This window comes from Lynx canadensis, chromosome B1 (assembly GCF_007474595.2).
Source record: "Lynx canadensis isolate LIC74 chromosome B1, mLynCan4.pri.v2, whole genome shotgun sequence".
Lineage (NCBI taxonomy): Eukaryota > Metazoa > Chordata > Mammalia > Carnivora > Felidae > Lynx > Lynx canadensis.
The window spans coordinates 150,788,861-150,812,446 of NC_044306.2; the positions used below are offsets into that span (position 1 = coordinate 150,788,861).

Sequence of the window (23,586 nt, forward strand, 5' to 3'; positions counted from 1 at the left end):
ATTTAAGTCTCTTATATTTTGTCCCCCTCCCTGTTTTTATATTATTTTTGCTTCCATTCCCTTATGTTCATTCTTAATTAAAAAATAATAGAATCTTGGGAGATATTGTAACCTACTGGTAAGTTAGACTTTTAGGGCTCAGATTCTAGTTTCACTTATTAGCTATAAAATCATAAGGAAATTGCTTTTTCAAACTTCAGTTTTCTAATCTGTATGATAAAAATTATATTTCCTAGGATTGTTTTGAAAATTACATGTGGACTTAATAGACAACTCACACTAGGTGCTCACACAAATTACCTGCTTCTCTTTGCATTCTCATCATTATTTTTAATATTATCACTACACCAGTATCTCTGCATTCAGAAAGGGCACAGCTTAAATGAAAGTATAATCAGAGTTGAGTTTAGTGCTAAATAGTTGAAAAATAATGAGATATAGAACACTGAAATGGAGTGGAATAGTAAGTAGCTAGTAACGTCTTTTTGTATCACAAATATCTTTGAGAATGTAATAAAAGCCTTCTATTACCCCCTAAATGCACAAGTAGTGTTATTTTACATAGGATTTCAGAGCAGTTGAGCCCTATTTGAATCTTAAGGTTAAGATTCAGGTTACTAATGTTGAAAGAACAGGAAGAGAAAGAGAAGCCAGAGGTCATGAAAAGATCTTTCTCACAAATAAGAAATTGTGCTAAAACAATAGCTCCAGAAACCAATTCTCCAATATTTCCTTTAAAATGCTAATAAACAAATCTTATTTCAAGGACCATCATTTCAGTTTTTAAGTATGATAATGAGAACTTTATGATGATTGGCTCTTAAATATGCAAAATTACCATGTTACTCTCACTTTTTTTCTAACAATGTTAGTGCCTCATTATTTTTGACTCTTACTTTTTTCTTTTTTTTTTTTTTTTTTTTTTTTACTACTTCAGACGCCAGCTAAAAGCTCCTTATTTTTTTATGGATCAGTTTATTTTTATTTTCATTTATTTGGGATCAAGATATTCCCATAGTTTCCATTAGAACAGTTTTTTAAAATTCTAGATGTTTATAAATACTGACTGACATTACAGAACTGATCTTTAACAAACGCTATAAATGGTAGATGTTCCAGTTAATCTTAAATTTTGCCCTAGTGTAACATATAGATTCAAAAAGCAAAAATGGGCAGTTACTGGTAAAGAGAAATACTGCTTAGGGTAACTAATATGCACTTGGATCTTTTATTATGAGATTGGAACTTTTTTAGGACTTAAAATCTAGTAGGAGAATTGAGTAGCTTTTTTAGAAGTTAAGCTACAGTAATTTAATAATTCTCACAGTAAATCATTGACATGTTGAGTATATATGTAAAAACTTGTGGGTTTTTTTTTTTTAAGTTTATTTACTTATTTTGAAAGAGAGTATGTGTGTAATTGGGAGAGGAACGGAGAGAGAGGGAAAGAATCCCAAGTAGGCTCTCTGTGCTCTCAGCCGGCAGCCGGCAGGTGGTGGGGCGGGGGGAGGGGGGGTAGGTAGTGCTCAACCTGAGCCCAAAATCAAGATTTGGACGCTTAACTGACTGAGCCACCCAGGCGCCCAAGATTATTATCTTTCATGGCTTGTGTTTCAGCCGGAAGTAAATGCTGACATTGTGCATTGGCTCTCTTGGACTGCTCAAGGTTTTTTACCCCCACTTGCTGCAGCAGTAGGAGGTGTTGCTAGCCAAGAAGTATTGAAAGCCGTAACAGGAAAGTTTTCTCCTTTGTGCCAGTGGGTAAGTTTTGTATTTCAATATTTTTATAGGCTTGAGATTGAATTTTCCACCCATGCAGTGAATGTTATGAATTAAAATATTAATATATTATAAAGGTAACCTCAAAATATATTTTTGATGCATTAGTTAGATGTGATACACCACCAAAATTTAACTCTCTAATTGAAACTGACAAGATTATTGGTTGAGGCTATTGGAATATAACCCAAAGTTGTAATCTAGGGTTGATTTTTTTCTCATTTGTGAGAGTGAAGGAATGAATTTTCTACCCTTATACTTAGTTTTCCAGTATGATTAGCTTAGCATTCAAGGACTCTCAGGACTTTTAAACAGTTGGATGGAATCTTTAGGCACCAGAAATCTTCAGAATCCTTTCCTAGGTTTAAACTCTAAAAGTAAAAGCATAGGAATGGTATAAGTTTGAGAACTATATAGGTAAATACATCTTAAGAAGGAATAAAAAATTATGCTTTTGTTACCGAAAAGAATAATTGGCAAAGGGTGTCAAAGGATACCCTTCAGGCCCTTTCCTTTTGAAACACTTTAACATTTTGAATATAACTTTTATCTTTTTTTATGTTTTAAAAAGTATCCATATAATGCTATTTTGCTGTTGAATTATTTGATTTATTTTAGTACAGAGTACAAGTTCAGTTGTAAATGTCTGGTTTAGATACAACTGTTAAGTATGTTACTAATGTAGATTCTGTCTTGTTATAATTAAGTAAATAACCATTTAACTAAGTTGAAATTTAGCCACATAAGTTACTTAAATGGAAATGAGAGTGAATTCTTTTTTTAATTAATTTCAATTTGTTGTTTTTGTTTTAATACTAAAACTGTGGCTTTCTAGGTCATTTCCTCTGGTATAGATTTGGAGGTGAAATTTTCCTTTTGTTTGTTGAAATTAGAATATACCATTTTTAAGATGGCTAAGTGACATGAATCAAATTATATCTTTTAACAGTTCCTTCAGGTTTAACCATTGTTTTAATGAAGTAATAATACAGGAATGTATACTGTATAAAAATCATATTTTTTAATGTATTAATCTGTTTTGGCATTTTTATCATTGTTTTCCTTAATGACTATTAAATAACCATGGAAGAGAAAAACCAATTTTTCTAGCAATTTAAGGTTTATACATTGTAAGTTGTGTTTTTGTCTTCTACTTTAAAGTTGTACATTGAAGCAGCAGATATTGTCCAATCCCTAGACAAACCTGAACGTGAAGAATTTCTCCCACGGTAATTCTGAATTTTTTCTTTATCTTTTCTTTCTCTCTTGTATGTTTATTTATTTTGAGAGAGAGAGAGAGTGTGTGAGTCAGGGAGTGACAGAGAGAGGGGGAGGGATAGAATCCCTAGCAGATTCCATGCTGTCAGCACAGAGCCCAAAGCAGGTTTCGATCTTTCAAATCGTGGGATTATGACCTGAGCCACAGTCAAGAGTCAGACACTTAACCAACTGAGCCACCCACGTGCCCCTTTCTTTCTTTTTTTCCTAGTTGAATGTTTGTGAGAGGTAACTAGGTTAAAAGGGTTTGTGCTCAAATATGCATTTGTCTTAGATGTCTTTTCTTGTAACTTATTGACTTCTACAGTCATTTTTTCCTCTACTTAGAGGTTATTTTAAGTGTCAAAAGAATGCAATATCTCTTTACCATTTTATAAATAATGAATATAATGTTTTAAATTGTATACCATGATAATAGTTAGCATTCAAAACACCATTCTGGAAGCACCTGGGTGGCTTAGTCGGTTAAGCGTCCTACTCTTAATTTCGGCTCAGGTCATGATCTCGTGGTTGTTGAGATAGAGCCCTGTGTCAGGGCTCTCTAAATAAATAAGTAAATAAAGTCAAAACAAAACAAAATACCATTCTGAACTTAGATGAAAATAGATGCTCTCTGCAACTTTTATATTGACATCAGTCATTCTTCATCTTTTTGAGTCAAACCTCTGAGAAATAAAAGCTTATGGATTCATTCTACCCCAAATTCACATAATCCAAAGTTCTTCTTTCAATTTAAATTGTTAACAACTCCAGAGCTCCTCCATAGACTTCTCTAGGAACCTTTATTAAAAATTCCTCCTTGGAAAACTGTCTTTTCTAGATAAACTGAAGTCACCTTTACATAAGTCATTTGAACATAGGATATTAAATCAAATGGAAAAAGAAAAAACTGATTTCTTAATGGGTTTTTTTTCCTCTTTGAAATAAGACAGTTTTCCTTTAGATTGTCAGGAATTCTAGTGTATCCTATTTAAAATATACATTAAATTTGTATTAACAGTAGTGAAACTAAACAATTTTTTTATGTCTTTCTGGTTTTTGATATGTATTATTTTCTGCAGAGGAGATAGATATGATGCCCTACGAGCTTGCATTGGAGACACTTTGTGTCAGAAGCTACAAAAGTTGAATATCTTCTTGGTAAGTATAAATAATGATGAGAATAATAAGTAGTACAGTCAAACTCCTATTGTGTACCATCAAATTAACTTATTAAAGCAAATTCGAGTCTTGAGTGAATACAATTCCTAAAGAGTAGACATTCAGTAAAAGTTTAAGACAGGAGTTTGCCAATTATGGCCCACAGGCGAAATCCTGCTGCCTATCTTTGTAAAAGGTGAAAGATTTATATGGTCTAAAAAAAATCCAGTGTACTGCTGCTGCCTATTTTTGTAAGTAAAGTTTCATTGGAACACTGCCAAGCCCGTTCATTTATATATTGTTTGTGGCTTCTTTCATGTTATGATAGCAGAGGTGAGTAGTTATGACAGAAACCATATGGCCTACAAAACAGAAAATATTTATCTGGCCCTTTACAAAAAATATTTGTCAATGCCTAGTATAAAAACAATACATTTAAAATTAAAATATGAGTATGATAGTTTGGAAATTAAATGATTTTCTAGAAATACATTAAAAATTAGGTTTGGGATATTTTTCCATGTTTTAAAATTTTTTCTTACCACATGAAGGAAGATATAGGTAAAATCTGACTTTCTTAAATGTCTTGGTGCATTAGCAGGATATCTCTCCCTGATACAAAAAAAACTCCTTTTCTTGTCATTTATGGGTTTTTTAATTATAGTCAGTTCTAAAAATAATTCTAATTTTTAGTAATAATTTTTTTAAATAATGTTTTGAATGTCAGCAACTGTTGCTAAGCTTTTACATACATATAGAAATTCTTAGAAAATCTCCATCAAATGAATTTTGAAAATTATTTGTAAATAAAAAATCTTTTTCATTAAAATGCTGCACTGAATTTTGTGGTGTTTGTTTCTATCTCATAGAAATAATGAGCTCAACTGTTAGCTTTTGTTGGAGTGTCTTCTGTTTAAAGGAAGTGTAAATATTATGCTTTTCTTTACTTGATTTATATATTTTTAACTGTACCAGTTATAATAGTATCATAAATTAATTAAAGTAAAATGAATCGCAGATGTTCAAGTTATTTTTAAAAGTATGTATATATTATAAATTGTCATTTGAAGTAAGTTTAAGATGAAATTTCTCTTTAGTTAGTAGTTTTGGTTTTATTTAATCGGTTATATTTCATTTTTCTTCTCCATAGGTAGGATGTGGAGCCATAGGCTGTGAAATGTTAAAAAATTTTGCTTTACTTGGTGTTGGCACAGGCAAAGAAAAAGGAATGGTAAGACATAAATCCTTGAGGGGCTCCCGGGTGGCTCAGTCAGTTAAGTGTCCAACTTCGGCTCATGTCATGATCTCACGGTTCTTGAGTTTGAGCCCTGCATTGGGTTCTCTGCTGTCAGTGCAGAGCCTACTTCACATCCTCTGTCTCCCTCTCTCTCTGCCCCTCCCCACTCTCTTTTAAAAATAAACATTTACACCAAAAGATATAAATCCTTGAGAGTTAAATTTTTATATTTCTGTTGCTGCCCATTTTTTAACTGTATTTGACTGCATAGAGCTGAAATACTGATTTCTGAGGAGAAAGACTTAAGCTAGAAATTGAAAGATTCTGATTTTAGCCTGACCACTGTTCAAAAGATATGTGACCCTATGGCAACATATTTTTAATTCTCTGTTTCTCAATTTCTTTCTCTAATACTATGAAACCGATATATGTACTTCATAGCACATAATGTAATTATGAAGATCAAATGTGAAAGGGCTCTGCAAACCATAAAGCACATTAGAATTGTTACTATTTCTATTAATATTTCTTATTAATTATTAGATAAATCTTTAAGATAGAAGAAGCTAACATTAGAAAGTGGCAGAGTTCTCAGGTATAGTTTCAATTAGTGATTATCAAAAGGAGAGGGAATAATACAAACTTCGGTGTACAATTTAAATTCTAAAGGTGATAAATGTGAGTTAATTGGGTAGCCATGTCTTATATTTAAATAAAAATATGTCACTGATTTTGTTTTGCCCTTAAGATATAAACTAGCTTCCCAGAGTAGTGATTTATCATAGTGACTAACAGTAAATAATGAAATGGCTAAAATTTGTATACTAGCTCACATTTTATAATTTATAAAGCCTGGCTTAATATTCTACTTAAAAAGGGCATTTATTACTATCACAGTTATAGGCAGATGTTCTTACATATGATATTATTCCTGCTTTGCATTTCCTAAGTTGTGTTTCACAAACCACTATTCTTTAAAATCTATTTCTTTAAAAAAAAAATCTTGCTTACCTAAGTTTGGGAATCACCTGAATACCTTAACTCCTTGGAAATTTATAATGCATAATGCCTGTCAGCATATAAAGATCAGGAAAAGAATTACAGCATATAAAGTCAGGAAAAGAATTGTAGTAAACAAACATACTGACTTCAGGTAACAAAAAGTAAGTTAATGTGCACGGATCTCTATCTTACTGCAAATACATAGACTCGCTATATAAATTACTCTTTTTTTAAAGTGTTTACATATGTAGCCAAACTAAGAAGAAGGAAAGAGAAGTCCCTAGGAACCAAGAGAGAAATTAATTCCTGAGCTAAACCTGTGATTATTCATAAGTGTTTCAATCTTGAGTATATCCAAAACATTAAGTAGAGAAGTAACTCGTGAGAAACTGTTAACTAAAAGCACATACCACACTGGTATATGGAATCCAACATTATATAAAAATTTATCCAAGCAGAGTCATGCCTGGGTGGCTCAGTTGGTTAAGCATCCAACTCTTGATTTTGACTCAAGTCATGATGTCATGGTTCATGAGATCACGTCTCGCATGAGCTCTGCGCTGAGCCTCCTTGGGATTCTCTTTCCCTCTCTCTCTCTCTGCTCCTCCCCTGCTCATGTACACACGCTTTCTCTTTCAGTGTAAGTAGATATTTGTTTTCTAAAAAATATTTCTTAAAAAAAAAAAAAAAAAAAACTTTAAGCAGAGAGAAGAATGTAACAAATAAGACCATTAAAATCAACAGACCTCTGACTAAAATAAATGTAAAACTGCATCATGGTGATACCTTAACACCAAGAGTACATAGAACTGTGCAGAGAAATGAACATCCATTCAAGACAATTCACAATAAAAAAAATGACAATCCACTAGAAAAAAGGCACCACTTGGAAGAATAATCAGCCAATGAAAACAGAAGATTAGCTAAGAACTGTAGATAACAGGAGTGCTACAAATAATAGAACAAACAGGGGTGCCTGGGTGGCTCAGTTGGTTAAGCGTCCAGCTCTTGATTTTAGCTCAGGTCACAATCTCATAGTTAGTGAGTTTGAGTCCTGCATCAAGCTCTGTGCTGACAGCGTGGAGTCTGCTTGAGATTCTCTCTCTCTCAAAAATGAATAAACTTAAAAAGATAATAACAGAACAAACAGATGTTAAAGTTTGAAATGACCAAAGGTGAAAAAAAAGAAAAAAGAAATAGAAACATGAGGGGGCGGGGGGAAAGCACTAAGTTTTATAAAAAGCCAGATAAGAATTTCTGTATAGTCCAGTGAACTTAAAATTCATATATAGCTAAAGTGAGAATTGATGAATAGAAGATATGCACCCAGAATGTAGTGCAGAAAGATACCTTGTTTTAATGAAAAAAGATGCATTTGCATGATCCAACATAAGTATAGTAGAACTTTCAGAAAGAGTGAAGATAATGAAGAAGCATTATATTCCAAGGATAATGACAAAAGTTTCCAGAGTTAGAAACAGCTGTGTTGAGATTGCAAAGGTAAACTGGTCACCAAATCAAAGGCAAAGATAAAAAAAGAGTTTACCGTATAGATTTCTCATCAGCAATAAATGCACACCTAAAGATAGGAAAGGGTATCTTCATAATGTAAGGGAAAAGTAACCTAGATTTCTATACCCAGCTAAATTATCTTTCAAGAGAAGTAAAAATAACTGACAAGTGAAATGATGAAAGGTTATCACTTAATTGATTCTCATTGAAAGAACTATTAGATAACATGGACAGTGCATAAAGCAAGGGTAAGTAGTGGCAGCCTTTGTCAGCCTTCTCAGATTTAAATAAGCACTGAGGGTTTTTTTAACCTTTAATTAAAATATTGACTTTAGGGATGGGATGATTCAAAATAAGTAAAATGCTGTTCATTGATAAGGAAGGTGGAAGGGAGATTTCAAATATCCTGATTGTTCAGGAGGAAGACAGAAATTGTCATTAATTTTAGATCTTAAGTCACATGTGCATGTGAAAATTTTGGGTGTAACCACATAGAAACAAATGTTTAACTTCTGAACCAATTCAGTGAGGAATGTAGGGGATTGGAATTAAGGAAACTTAAGCCAAAAAAAAAAAAATGGAAATGGATGAAAAGTGGGGTCAGGGAGGAGGTAGGAAAAAAAGGCTTATATCCATAATCACAATAATTATATATTGATTAAACTTATTGTTAAAAGACATTTTCTGTTTGGTGCTTTTTTTTTCTTATTTAAAGGAGATACTCTGGGGCACCTGGATGGCTCAGTTGGTTGGGCATCTGACTGTATCTGACTTTGGTTCAGGTCATGATCTCACAGATCATGAGTTCAAGCCCCATGTGGGACTCTGTTGTCAGCACAGAGCTGGCTTTGGATCCTCTATATCCCACACCACCTCCTTTCCCCCAGTTGTGCATGCCTGTGCACACACTCTAAAAACAAATAAACTTAAAAAATAAAAGACACACTCTAACACATATAGAAATGTTGAAAACAACCCCCCAAAAAACATATATTCAGGAAATACCAGTTGAAAGAAAGTGAATGTGTTTGTGAACGTCAGTCAACATCTAACGTCTTAAACACACTGGAGAAATACTGCTTCTAGTCAATTTCGTACAAATGCCAACTTAAGGGACAAACGCATTATCAGTATTTTTCTGAGTATCTTGGAGCTGCTTTTTTTCATCTTATTCCTTGGAATGTCTGCAAACTTTTTCTTAAAGGACCAGATTGCAGCTCTTCTTGACTTGTGAACCAAGGGTCTCTGTCACAACTACTCAGCTCTGCAATTATAGTGTGACAACAGCCATAGACAATACTTCAAACAAATGGCATGACAGTGTTTCAACAAAATTTATTTACAAAACCAGGCAGCCTGCCTGCACTGTAGTTTGTAGACCTCTGCTTTAGCAAGAGTTCCTTTCAAATTGGAACATGTAAGCATTCTTTTCCAAATTTGTTGCAATTGAAAACAAGTATGTTTAGAAAGAAGAAATATGTTTAACTCCTCTATGGCTAATCTATTACATGTTTCTAAAATGTGATGGTGATGTTTTAGTCTCCATTTTGTTTTGAATAATTAGAAAAAAGTTTTGAACATGAATTGCCATCAGTTTCAGCTGTCTTGTTTAACATGTTCCTGTGCTAAACATTAATTATAGTTAAATATAGTATAAAAACATTAGCATTGGTAACCATTGGAATATTTGTATTATAACTTCTACCACCTAAAATAATTAGCATAATTGTTTTAGTCTTTCTGAGAAAAGCAAAATCAATTTAAATTTTTCTCTGACATGATTTCAGCTTTTTTCTTTACTTGATACTAGGTTACAGTTACAGATCCTGACTTGATAGAAAAATCCAACTTAAATAGACAGTTCCTGTTTCGTCCTCACCACATACAGGTTTGTTGCTACTGTTTCAAATTTAAATAATCTATTGTGTTCCACAAAAAAGAGAGTTTGTTTTTTTATAAATAGAAAATTGCACTTGAGCAAACCTTATGTGTTTTTATTTTATTAGAATCTCTCAAATTATCAAACAATGGGAATGACATTTGAGGAAAAATATAAAATTATTTTTTAATATAAAAATTGGGTTTTGCATTGATTTTGGTTGTAAGTTGTAAATCATGGGCAGTATGTTTTTCATTTTATAATCAAGGTGTATGTACATATGTAATCTTAGAAACTAAGCTTGCAGAGACAGATTTCCTAATTTAAGGTTTTACTAAATCACACATTTGGCACTCTTTTTTGGAAGGAAGGGGAGTCTTTATTACCAAATAGGTAAAGTTTAGTGCTTAGAATTTTTTGCTCTTTGATCTTGCTTGACTATTTAATTAACATCCTCTTCATTGTAAAATATTCCTGGTTTTCAGTCTTTTTCATAGAGATCAAAATATTTCAGTCAAGAAAAGAACCACTTTAGGCAGTCAGGCATATTTGCTTTTTCTTTAGAAATGTTTTTGCACTTTATTTTTCAATAGCCCATTGATAATCTTGGTAAACTAAGGAATGTCATGAACAGAAAAGTAATAACAAAACAGATGGTATAGTTAACCTAATTGCCTCACCTATCCAAATACAAAAAAAAAAAAAAATTAATAAGGTCTATCAGGAACCAAAATATATGTCACAAAATTCATTTATTTTGTGCATTTTACTTACAGAAGAACTGTTAAGGTCTGTTTATTCTTATTTTACTGAGTTCTAACAAAGTTTGCAATTTGCCTACATGCTTGACAGCACTGAGAAGTAAATACATGTCAAGGGGACTCTCTTATAAAACTAAAATGTATATTATTTCTTTAATATCTCCATCCAGAAATAGTAGTATTTTTTAAATTTTAGTACTAGTGTGTTAACTTTGCATACCTCTGAGAGCTCATTTTCTGCAGTTAGGATTTCTAATATTTCAATGAATTCACTGTTCTTATTTTTTCTAGGCACATATCTAGTTTAAACCTTCATATTAGAAGGAATTGTACCTTTAATAACTGATATTTTAAGAACTCTAAAGAACAATAGCTATAAAATAGAGGTTGTTTAGATTTCCATTAGTAAATTGTTAATTATTCAGACTAATATGGATTGTTAAATGTACAATGAATGCAATGTCCACAAACCAAAAATGAAAGCTGGTCTCATTACTTTACTCTCATGTAAAAAATGTAAGTTCTGTCATGGCCTAGCTTTTCTGTTTAATATTTATTATTTCTGTTTTTGTTTGTTATTTGTTTAGAAACCTAAAAGCTATACTGCTGCTGACGCAACCCTGAAAATAAATCCTCAATTCAAGATAGATGCACACTTGAACAAAGTATGTCCAGCCACTGAGGCTATTTACAATGATGAGTTCTATACTAAACAAGATATAATTATTACAGCATTAGATAATGTGGAAGCCAGGAGATATGTAGACAGGTATGTTCTTAAAATACAGATTCATAAAAATTGTCTTTTCTTTTGTTATCACTTCTTTTCCACACCTATTTATTGAAAAGTTATCCAATTTCCTGATTATTCTTTGTATTTCTATTGTAGTTCTTGAATCCAAATCCTTTTTATGATTTCCCATTATACCTAGGATAAAATTCAAAATCTTTAACACGGCCTAAATGTTTTTTGTAGAGTGTCTGCCATTTGTCTATCACTCCAGCTTAAAATTTACCTATTTGCTGGCTCCCCTTATTCCAGCTACACATTTCTTCTTTGAGTTCTTATAAGGCATCCAACGCTTTTTCACTTGAGAGTGAGAGTACATACTCTCGTTCAGACTCAGGAAATTGTTTACCTTGTTCTAAAACTCCTGACTCCAAATCTGCCTACTTTGGTTTATTTTCACATCCTTTCAGTTTTAGCCTAAATGTCTTTATTCAAAGAGACTTTCTTTAATGACTCAATTCTGTAGATCCCCGTATGGTAATCAGCATTTGTTTTTTCCCCTTATAGTGTTTATTTTTATTGATATATTTAATTAATATTTGTTAGCTCACTAAATCATTTATTAAAGGACCATTTATTTTCCCATCACTGCCCAACACTTCCCATCAGTGCCCAACACATTCGGTAAATAGTTGTTAAATAATTAGATGAATGAATGACTATCATGTGTACACCTTACTAATTTTTCTTACATCTTTATATGACTCTTTAATGTTACGGCTCTAGTTGAGGAAATTTATTAAACGGAGGAAAATTTGCCAGTCTAGAGTGTAGTTAAAAGTTTATTGTCTTGGGGGCGTCTGGGTGGCTCAGTCAGTTGGGCGGCCAACTACAGCTCACGTCATGATCTCAGCGTCTGTGAGTTTGAGCCGCGCATCCGGCTCTGTGCTGACAGCTCAGAGCCTGGAGCCTGCTTCACATTCTGTGTCTCCCTCTCTCTCTGCCCCTTCCCTGCTTGTTCTTGGTCTCTCTCTCTCTCTCTCTGAAAAATAATAAACATTAAAAAAATTTTTTTTTTTTTAAAGTTTATTGTCTTGGGCAGAGGAAGGAAGAATAAAAACTTTAAGAAATTAAAGTGTGTAGAAAATAGGTATTGTAAGTTTAAAAAAAAGGAGGTTAATATTGTTTGGGATAAAGAGAACACTGAGAAGATATAGTAAGACAGAACTTATAGTCCAAAAATAACCAAGGAAGAAATAGACATTAGCAAAGAGTTAACCTAGAGTAAAAAGAAGTTGAAGCCCAAAATCTAGTAAGAAGAGAAAGAGAAGAAATTATCAGATTGGACAACAGAATTTGTGGAAGGAGGGGGGATGGAAATGATAAATGCATTGTTTGGTGGTAATGTATCTGTTTCCTAAGATACTACATTCACTAAGTGATCAGTGTGTGAAATGACCAACAGAAAGTGGTAAGATGTCCTCTGCTTACATTGTTATTGCTCACTTAAATGTTCGTTACCTATTATCTTTTAAATAGCCGTTGCTTAGCAAATCTACGACCCCTCTTAGATTCTGGAACAATGGGCACTAAGGGACACACTGAAGTTATCGTACCTCATTTAACTGAATCCTATAATAGTCATGTAAGTGAACCAATTTTGCAATAAATGTCTCTTATCTCATTTTTTTTCTCTTCAGTCAGAGATTTGATTTATCTTTCCTAATGTGTCCATTCTGTCAATAATTTCTATGCATATGTGCATGTGTATTTTTTAAAATACAGCTGAACTTAACCTTTTTAAATTTTCAAATTTTGTTTCTTGTCTTTCCACTGTCTTATTGTTATGTTTACTGTTTATTTCTCAGAGGTGCATGATTGCTTTTCTCACAAACTTTGAACTGGTGACCTGTCCAAAATCTTAACTGAAGATCCAATTGCTCCACAGGGGGAGCCAGTACATATATACATAAAGAGATAGAGATATATAGAGATATAGTAATAATTTTATTTAATCTCTGCAAGTGATTTTGATATACTGCCAAAATTGAAAAACTCTGGCCTAGGAAATGTAGGCTTTAGGATTTTAAAAAAGATCAACGCAGGTTGTAAAATGGAAAGAATAGTGTTGTTGTTCTTTTTTTTTTAACAAGTGTAAAATCACTGTATTTAATAGGTAGGTTTGCTTTAGTAAAATTATTAAACATTTATAAAATTTGTTTTCCCATTTACTCTTATGAAATAAAGTTTATAGTAAAAACATTATAGTAGAAACAATTTAGAAGCTTAATTTGAAGGAAATTACATGGAGAAAATTATGAGGTCATGTTGGAAGATTTTCAAAGTAGAGAAGTCTGTAGAATTCTAAAAGTTCCCTTGATTCTGTCATTCTACCACATTTTTCCCTATATTCCACATCGTTTCCTATATTCTCTGGCTTAATACCCAGAAAAAACAGGTTTCTCTTCTGGCTTCCCTCTTTGGTTTATAAAACATTTTATGATATTTCATAGCTCAACAAACTAAAATATAAATCTCTAAGTGAAAAGAGACAAAGTGTGTCATTTTATAGTGGTTAAACCAAATGTACCCTGTAATAGGATGTGGGTATTTTTTCATTGGTATATTTACCTGAGACAACATAGGCATTTGCCGTTTCTTTTTTTTTTTTTTTTTCCTGAAAGTATTTCTTAAATTTTAATTTTTTATCTTATTTACTTTAAGTTTTTGTTTAAATTTCAGTTAGTTACCATACAGTGTAATATTCGTTTCAAGTGTACAATATAGTGATTCAAAAATACCATAACAGTCCTCATCACAAGTGTACTCCTAAATCCCCATCACTTCTATTACCCATCCCCCCACCCCACCCCCCTCTGGTAACCATCAGTTTGTTCTCTGTAGTTAAGAGTCTGTTTATTGCTTTGCCTCTCTCTTATTTTTTCCCCTTTGCTTGTTTGTTTTGTTTCTTAAATCCCACATATGAGTAAAATCATACAGTCTTTGTCTTTCTCTTATTTCGCTTAGCATAGTACTCTGTAGCTTCATCCATCTTGTTGTAAACGGCAAGATTTCATTCTTTCTTATTAGCTATTTATTTAATACACACTTTCTGCAAGAAACTATACCAAGCATCAAAGACATAGGATCCCTGCTCCTAAATTTTTTTCTCCATGGAGAAACAAACACATGGTATACTGAGCACCTTTTTGGGGATTCTTGAATTACTTTTCAAAGTAGGGAATGTTGGAGAATATTGTAAAGTTTTCAATGTCACCCTGATTCTTAGAGGACAAAAATTAATTATATATGGAAGTCTGCCTGTAAGTACTACGTGGTACCAAATAAGTGCACAGATAATAAGTTATAATAGAATTCATGTTTTTTGTTACGTTGCTATTGACAAATGATTAAGTGTCAAAAGAATCCAGTTTTCCTCTTATTGCCTAGGAGAAAGAAGATATAAAAATGTTGGATTCATTTTATTATTTTTTTAAAAATTTTAATGGTCTTAAAATACTCAAGTAAATTTAATCAATAAAAAATTGTTGTTGCCTTTCTTAACTATCTGTTGTCATATTTTATAAACTAGCGGGATCCCCCAGAAGAGGAAATACCATTTTGTACTCTAAAGTCCTTTCCAGCTGCTATTGAACACACTATACAGTGGGCAAGAGATAAGGTAATAAAGATCTTTTTTTCAAGAAATTTTTCTTTGAAGTGAATAGAAGATTATCCAATTTTTAACTTTTTTTCTTTTTTTCCCTTACATGTAAGTTTGAAAGTTCCTTTTCCCATAAGCCTTCATTGTTTAACAAATTTTGGCAAACCTATCCATCTGCAGAAGAAGTCTTACAGGTAAAAATCAATACATTTTAATATAATCTCAACACTGTCTCAGTGTAATCTTATTTGCATATTGCCTACAAATAGTTTATTTCACCTCTTTAAAAAACATCATTGTACAGAGTAAGTGCATGAGGAATCTTGACATTAGCAAGTCACAAATGACCTTTTTGTAGTTTGTATGAGCTATGTGGAATTGCCATTATTTGACCATGTTTGACCCACAAAACAATTCATATGCTTCAACCTAAAAAAGATGTCATAAAAATGATAGCTTTGTGTAATAAAACAACTTGTTAAACTGTTTGAAAAAAACCCAACGTGAATTCTAGTGAAAATTTTGTGAATGGATGGTAGTGTTAATACTCCTATGATGAGGGCGACTTTAAAGGTATTTTCTTACTTTTCTTTATTCCTGCACTAAACAGACCAACTTTTTAGTATAAAATATTATTCATAGCACTTCTTTTGTTAGGTACATATGTAGTACTAATAACTAGCAAGACATAAGGGTAACTTGTCAGATGAGAAACTCTACAGTTGAAATTTCATGTACTGTCTTTTCCCATTCCCCCTCCAAAAAAGGAGACAAAGATGGAGAAGAAAAAGGCAGGGACAAGGAGCTCACAGTGAAAAAATTAGTCATAAATCACATGAGCTGGTACTTCAAACTTTGGCTAATACTTCCCAGGAATGGGTGTGTGTTTACTTGGAAATATACTTATTTTGCTTTTTTTTTCTCTCTAGAAGATACAAACTGGACACAGTTTAGAAGGCTGTTTTCAAGTTATTAAGTTGCTTAGCAGAAGACCTAGAAACTGGTCCCAATGTGTAGAATTAGCAAGATTAAAGTTTGAAAAATATTTTAACCATAAGGTAAGTATGCATTATAAAACATTAAGAAGAGATATTAGCTTGGCTCATTTAATTGCTACCGAATTAATTTCACTGGCCAAAATGTCTACTTTTTCTTTCAGGAATCTTTTCAAAAAATAGTAAGTTAAGTGAAAACAAGTGCAGGGCACAGAACTGATTTCTCTTTGAGTGTTAAAAGAATACACTTAAACTCCATCCATTGGTTTGTCAGTTCTGCATTTAACTGATCCTTATCCTTCTGTGTGCAATATTGGGTTTCAGATACAGGTTCTTTTAGAAAATAAGGAATACATTTTATTAGTAATCTAAAAGAAGTTTGTTGTTCAGAATAAAGCAAGAAATTGAGAAAATAGATTCAGTCAGAAATTGTGTTGAATTTCGCCTTGCCCATCTATATTCAAAATCACATTTTATGTCTGTTTGGTGTCTCTTTCCTCATTTGTAAGATGGGGATATTAAATTGGTGTGTAATTCATATGGTAGTGTGAGGATCAAATGAGTTAATACCTGCGAAGCATTTTGAGTAGAACCTAGCCCAGAAATGCTCACTATTAGCTGTTATTCCCATCCCCTATTACTTGCACTTGCTAGAATGTGTCCTGCCCTCTCTCCTGAGCCTCTCCCCGTCTTCAGGCTCATACCTGTCAGAATATGAAGTAAGGTAATCTTTTTTAAAAAAGTCTTTTGATTACATTTATCCTTGCCTTTCCCTTCCTTCTTTGCTACTTAGAAAAGGGGTCTTATACTTAGTGTTGCTACTTCCTCTTCCAGTTAACGTGTCTTCTTTCCCCACTCCTATTCAAATTATTTTTACCATTATAATCAATGACCTCTTGTCTCAAAATCTGAAGAACTCTTTTTAGTCCTGATTATCTTTTGTACTTTTTTAAAGCTTTTTTCTGGAAAAATTCTACTGTAGAAAGTAGAAAAAAAGGTATAATGTAAACTTCATGAATCTGTCACCCAGGTTTAACAAATTTTGTTAATTTTGTATCAATTTGTAGATAATCTTGTTTCATCTTTATACCTCCCCAGATGGTTTTGAAGCAAATCTCAAACGTCATTTATCATTTCTAAATACAAAATGCTGTATATTTTTACCGGTTTAATTTTTATTTTAAGGATTAGCTCTTTGAAAGGAGCATAATGGTATGTAAAATATGCCGCCTTTTGTGTAAAAAGGTATAAAATACAAGTACCTGGGTAGCTCAGTCAGTTAAACGTCCGACTCCTGATCTCTGTTCAAGTCTTGATGTCAGAGTCATGAGTTCAAGTCCCAAGATGGGCTTTGTAATGAAACCTACTTTAAAAAAAAAAGGAGTAATGTATATTCATGTTTGTTGTGGATGCAAAGAAAAAAAAACTGTAAGTATTGATTAAAAAAAAAAAAAAATAGCAATAGAAGTTATTCCAGGTATAGAGGGCCGTGACAAGACAATGGACAGAGGGAGTATAAGAGTGGCTGGAAACTTCACTGTATACCTTTTTGTGTGTTGAGATTTTTTTTTTTTTTTTTTACCTCAGATAATGTTAAATAATGATTTTTTTAATTGATTTTTTTTCTTTAGGCTCTTCAGCTTCTTCACTGCTTTCCTCTAGACACACGATTAAAAGATGGCAGTAAGTGTAACCAAGTGTTGAGAAGAACAATTAATATAATTTATTACTGGATAAATACAATGAAAATAATATTTGTGTCTTGTTTTAGGTTTGTTTTGGCAATCACCAAAGAGGCCTCCATCTCCAATAAAATTTGATTTAAATGAACCTTTGTAAGTATTTATATCCAGCTTTATATGCATCCTTTGTTGTAAATTTCTTGACTGAGTATAGTTTTACACAGCAGGGTGAAACTTCAGGCTCTTTAAGTGTTAAATTAGTGCATCCTGTTAATCTAAGAGTTAGCTCATTAGTCTGGCCAACAAAGCCAGCCACAGCCCTTCTCCCCCACATACGTGAATCTATTTATTTACATGGTAAAATAACTTCTTTATTTTTATCTTCTCTAAAGTGGATCCGAAGTGTTACCTCTTTGACTTTATCCATAAGAAAAAAAACAAGAAATGACAACAAATGTTTTCCTATTATATGAAGCCAAATTTTAAAAAACTTAAGTTATATGTTAAACATTGAGCCTGTTAACCTTCCTTTCAACAAGTAACTCCATTTAATTTCCTCATCTGGTGCTTATGTTAGGCTTCTAGTCACCTTATCCTGACTGCTTCTCCTGTAAAACTTACTTTTGTTTTTACCAAAGTCACTTGGTTAAGTTGAGCCTAATGTATGCTCTTTAAAACCAAATTTCTAATTTTTTTATGAATTAAAGTGAATTTTCTTTCACTAGTCTAATTTTTCTACTTTTTGCCCCTCCTCTCCTGAATATTACTACTTATGAGGATAGATAGCTAATGTTTCTTATAGCTTCTGAAATGCTTTGGTCTAGACCAGGACTTCATTGCCTAACTTTTAAATATTCCTGTAACAAAAGTTCTGTGATGATTTTCTTCACCATTTCAAAAGACTATAGTTTTTGATGAATTAAACACCTTTAAATCTGTGCATTCACACTTTGCTTTATTTTTTATTTCAAAAGGCACTTCAGTTTTCTTCTGAATGCTGCAAAACTGTATGCTGCAGTCTATTGCATTGCATTTACAGAAGAGGTAAGATAACCTTCAAGCTCTAGCAAGTGATACAAAACCAGGTAAAAATTAGATGACCTAGTAGCTAATTGCATCACCTACATTCATCTTGAACCATTTAAATATTTTTCTGCTTGCAAAGGTATGAATTCCATTTATTTATTTATTTTATTGAGTCAACATTTATTGAGTGTAACTTTGTGCAGGGAACTTTATAAAACAATGATGAGATAGTCTCTGACCTCAGAGCACTCAGTCTGATACAACCAGTCCCAAAATTACCTTTTTAAAATGAATGGAAAGAACTAAGATTTCAGGTTTGTTGACTAATAAGTAATTTTTCACCCATACCACCCCTGCCCCCCCCCACCCTTTATGGATGATATTTCTATAGAATAAAGGTAAATGTCACAAATAGATGTGGTCTAAATAGTCAGATGATAAATTACTCAAATATTTTAGTATGATAAAGGACCTTATTAGTCCAGAATTTTTTAGAATTCAGAATTTTTAAAAATGTTTGTTGATAAAATTACTTTTTAACAAAACAGGACTTATCAGCAGATGCCCTCTTGAATATTCTTTCTGAAGTAAAGATTCAAGAATTCAAACCTTCCAACAAGGTATGTTTAGAAATTTATTCACTCAGCAAATAGTTATTGAAATTTTACTAGTGTCAAGTCCCATCTCAACCTGGAGAATCCCATAGTAAACAAAACAAAATTCTTGCTGTTATGGATGTTATATCATCTAATGGACCAGAGGCAGACTGTTAAAAAAAAAAATGCTATTACATAATATTACAATAGGACTTAGTGCTAAGAACCAAAAATAAAACAAGGAAAAAAAGGATGATGAAACTGGTTTCATTTTATGTGGGATAAAAGGGGAAAGCCTCTGTGATATGGTAATATTTGGGCAGAAACCTGAAGGAAGCGATAGAGTGAGCCATGCTATTACGTGTTGAAAGAATAATGCACATAAGCAGGAACAAGTTCAGAGAAAGGCCTTAAAAGATTTGAAGGCCAGGATTTTTCTGAAAGTGAATATTCAAGAAGATTGGTAGACAGATATGAGAGATACTTGGGGTTATGATAAGTACTTCATGATTTATTAGGAGATAAGCCAGTGGAAGATTTTAAGCAGAGGACGCAATCTGGCTTATATTTAAAAGGCTGACTCTGCCTGTTGTGTTAAGAATGATTGTATGGGACATGAGAAAGGAAACATGTAAAGCTATTAGGAGGATATAGGCAAAAGATGATGGTGGTTTGATGAAGTAGTCGGTAACAAGTAAGTTACAATAAGATTCTGGATTCTGGTATATTTTGTAGTAGCCCTGACAGGATTTGAAAGGGATTGGAATTAGAGTGTAAGAGGAAAAAAAGATTGTTTATTTTTTTAATTGAAATAAGAAGCACAATTAATAGCTCCAGGTAAGGAGAAGAAGTTTAAGGAAGTTTGAGCAGAGGAAAAAAGGTGTGAAATAATTGTTCAGGGCGATGGGAAAGTCAGAGAATTTTGAGTAGAATTTTGAAACAGCGCTGAGGATGCACTTAATGTTAGTCCGTTTAATGTATTACATTCAATGTGGCTGGGGAAAAAAGGCATTTAGTTGCCTAAGTATTTTTCACATAGTCATTGTATGACTTTTTGTATACACTCTAAAAATCATCCACAAAACAGTCTTTTGTTCCCCTTACCCCCTAGCTATATTGAAAAATAGGGAATCATGATTTCCTCCCCATAAAATTCAAATAGGAAATGGTGTGTGCAGTCTCCTAGTCTGCATTTTTATTTTAGAGAAAAGGAAAACTTACAGCTGTTTGATTTTGTACAGTAAATGGGTTTGCTGAATGAAATGTTCATAACTTGTAGTTTATCAAGAATAAAAGAACAGGGAGGTAAACAGAATTCCTATATAAAGAAGCTTCTGGTTATGGAATTAATAAGTCAAGGGAATAAAAGGTACAGCATGGGGAAGATAGTCCACAATACTGTAATAGCGTTCTGGTGTAACAGATGGTAGCAACACTTGTGAGCACAGCATAACTTATGGAGAAGTTGAATCACCATGTTATACACCTGAAAGTAATGTAACATTGTGTCTCAACTATATTCAAATAAAAAAAATTTTTTTTAAACAAAAAGAAGTTTCCTAGCCCGCATTCCTAGTGGACAGAGCTGCTAGACAGAAGCCAAAAGAATTATGTGTCAATAACTTTTCTGGTGTTAATAGCTCTGCAGTGTTTTGTGGCTTCAGTTGCTTCTTTCTATACCAGAGTTTTGGTGTAATAAATTGTCCTGAGCAATTTAGCTACATACAGTTTTAGTTTTAACATGAATTAATGAGCTTTTCACAACTTCTTGAAGCAACTCACACTGAAACTTCAGAGTCTGGCACTTCTAGTTAACAGATGCCAAAAATATCAACTAGTTACTCTGACAAATAAAAGTTTCTGCCTCCTTAACTCTTTAATATTTCCTAAATACTTACAATAATATTTAATCTGTAAAAACACAAGTTGAATGTATAAAATACAAAGAAATAGTATTTTTAATTAGTGATGATGTAGATGGTTTTTTAGTTTGAAAATACGAACTTTACTGCCCTTGTGGAATGTCTAATTAGTAATTTCTTAAAGATAAATTACTTGCAAGTGCTGCTCTGAGCATGCACCTATATGAAGGAAGACATGTTCTTTAGGAAAGAACCTCTTGTCAACAATCAATAAATATTTAAAGAGGCCCATTTTATATATTTTATGATTTATTTAGAGACAGAAAACAGCTCTGCACTAGTTAGAGCTATGCAATTTGGTTTCAAGTAGATTTGTCAGAATCACAGACTGTTGATTAATATTAACTTTATTTTGCCGGGAAATTTTAAAAGGGATCCATATGAGCTCAGATCTTATAAGCTATTCAGTAAATATTTTAACACTACCAAATTTGTATTAGATATTTTGAAGTTCTCTCTGTGAACAACATAAAGATCCCTGTTCCCTGTTTACATGTCAATGTGAGCAGATAGATAGTAAAACAAATACATAAATAATATTATTTACTAACAGAAGGTGTAAAATACATTGGACCATAATAATAATGTGACTAAACTATACAGAGGGAATATCTTCTCTGTGTGATCTGTTTAGTAAAACAGATCTGGTAATCAAACTTAGATATAGGATATGATAACATTAATGATAATGTATGTCCATATATTTAAAGGTTGTTCAAACAGATGAGACTGCAAGGAAACCGGAGCAGGTTCCTATTAGCAGTGAAGATGAGAGGAACGCTATTTTCCAGCTAGAGAAGGCTATTTCATCTAATAAAGCCACCACAAGTAAGGGGAAATCTTTATAAAAATGGTTTGGACTGGAAAGAATTTTTATTTTCACTAACTCTACACCCAAAAGCTTATGGGACTAAATAATAGCTACAATATTAACGATGATAATTGAATTCGTGATCATATGAAAGTCACTGTTGATCTTTAACTGTGACTAAATTCATTATTTTTTTCACCATTGCCCTACCCTCATTTGCTGAATTGTAAGTCTGCTTTATTGTCGTTGTTCTGATTGTTTTAGTCCTTGAGGTTGTACTGTGTGATTCTTTTTTTAATGTTTATTTATTTTTGAGAGATAGCGTGTGTGCACAAGTGAGAGAACGGCAGAGAGAGAGGCAGAGGGAATCCCAAGCAGGCTCTGCACGGTCAGCATGGAGTTCTATATAGACTAACACTTAGACCCAGTTAAGTCACTAGGATAAAAAACTATAGACAGATTTCTTCTTGGCTTTTTAGTCTTTATAGTTACACACAGGGAATACATACAGTCTGACCTAAATGGTTTTTTTTTTTTTTTTTTTTTTTTTTTTTTTTTTTTTTTTTTTTTTTTTAAACAAGCACCCTTCTTTCTTTCTTTTTTTTTATTTATTTATTTATTTATTTTTGGGACAGAGAGAGACAGAGCATGAACGGGGGAGGGGCAGAGAGAGAGGGAGACACAGAATCGGAAACAGGCTCCAGGCTCCGAGCCATCAGCCCAGAGCCCGACGCGGGGCTCGAACTCACGGACCGCGAGATCGTGACCTGGCTGAAGTCGGACGCTTAACCGACTGCGCCACCCAGGCGCCCCGTGACCTAAATGGTTTTAAACAGAAGGAAACCAAACTTTTATTCCTTAAAAACAGTCATTCATTCGCTCATGGATTTTAGACCTGCTCACCATCTTTTATTTACATAAATCAGTAGTTGCCAAACTTTCAGGATTGTTGTGCACAGACAGTAAAATTCAGGGGAAAAAAAACATCCTAGGCTAGCCACCTATTTATCCTGCAAATAAAATATAGATGTGTTAATTTAGTAATTACAATTCTGGAAGAAAACTTACTTCCATTTCTTACTTTCTCATTTCGTAACATATCAAACTACACCTATCTATAGAATGATTTTTGAGAACCACTAATGTAGAAATATTTCAGATACATATTTTTATTGGATTAACTAATCTATTCTTAGTTATCAGAGGCAAAATGTTTCAGGGTAATATTTATGGAATCAATTTTTGAATAGTACCCAATGTTAACTGTTGTAATCATAAACAACAGCAGATGTGGTACATGGCTTTCTTATTTTCTGTCTCTTAGAAAGGTTTTTTTAATATAGAAACTTCTCTGATTTAGTGATAATCAAAGCCATGTACCATATCATTTCCATATTCTTCAGTAACTTTAATTTCCTAGATCTTACTTGTGTTTTTCAGTCATTTAAAAACATAAAGAAGGAATATTTAAGAGTAGTGAATCCACATTTCTTTTTACCTAATAAAACCTTTACAAGGGATGCCTGGGTAGTATAGTCGGTTTAACATCCAACTTTGGTTTTGACTCAGGTC

At 32.7% G+C, this 23,586-nt stretch overlaps 1 protein-coding gene across 2 annotated transcripts in view; it reads left to right on the top strand.

Moving 5' to 3' along the window:
- The window catches only part of UBA6 (ubiquitin like modifier activating enzyme 6), an 88,702-nt gene that overhangs the window by 55,904 nt on the left and 9,212 nt on the right, over positions 1–23,586 (top strand). For both annotated transcript variants that reach the window (XM_030313763.2, XM_030313765.1), the window contains 15 exons: positions 1,618–1,761; positions 2,941–3,008; positions 4,119–4,197; positions 5,348–5,428; positions 9,759–9,836; positions 11,176–11,357; positions 12,858–12,963; positions 14,911–15,000; positions 15,096–15,176; positions 15,912–16,040; positions 17,609–17,660; positions 17,749–17,812; positions 18,634–18,703; positions 19,234–19,305; positions 21,914–22,031. In XM_030313763.2, the coding sequence (XP_030169623.1) occupies positions 1,618–1,761; positions 2,941–3,008; positions 4,119–4,197; positions 5,348–5,428; positions 9,759–9,836; positions 11,176–11,357; positions 12,858–12,963; positions 14,911–15,000; positions 15,096–15,176; positions 15,912–16,040; positions 17,609–17,660; positions 17,749–17,812; positions 18,634–18,703; positions 19,234–19,305; positions 21,914–22,031 (1,414 nt within the window). The remainder of the gene's footprint in view (positions 1–1,617; positions 1,762–2,940; positions 3,009–4,118; positions 4,198–5,347; positions 5,429–9,758; positions 9,837–11,175; positions 11,358–12,857; positions 12,964–14,910; positions 15,001–15,095; positions 15,177–15,911; positions 16,041–17,608; positions 17,661–17,748; positions 17,813–18,633; positions 18,704–19,233; positions 19,306–21,913; positions 22,032–23,586) is intronic.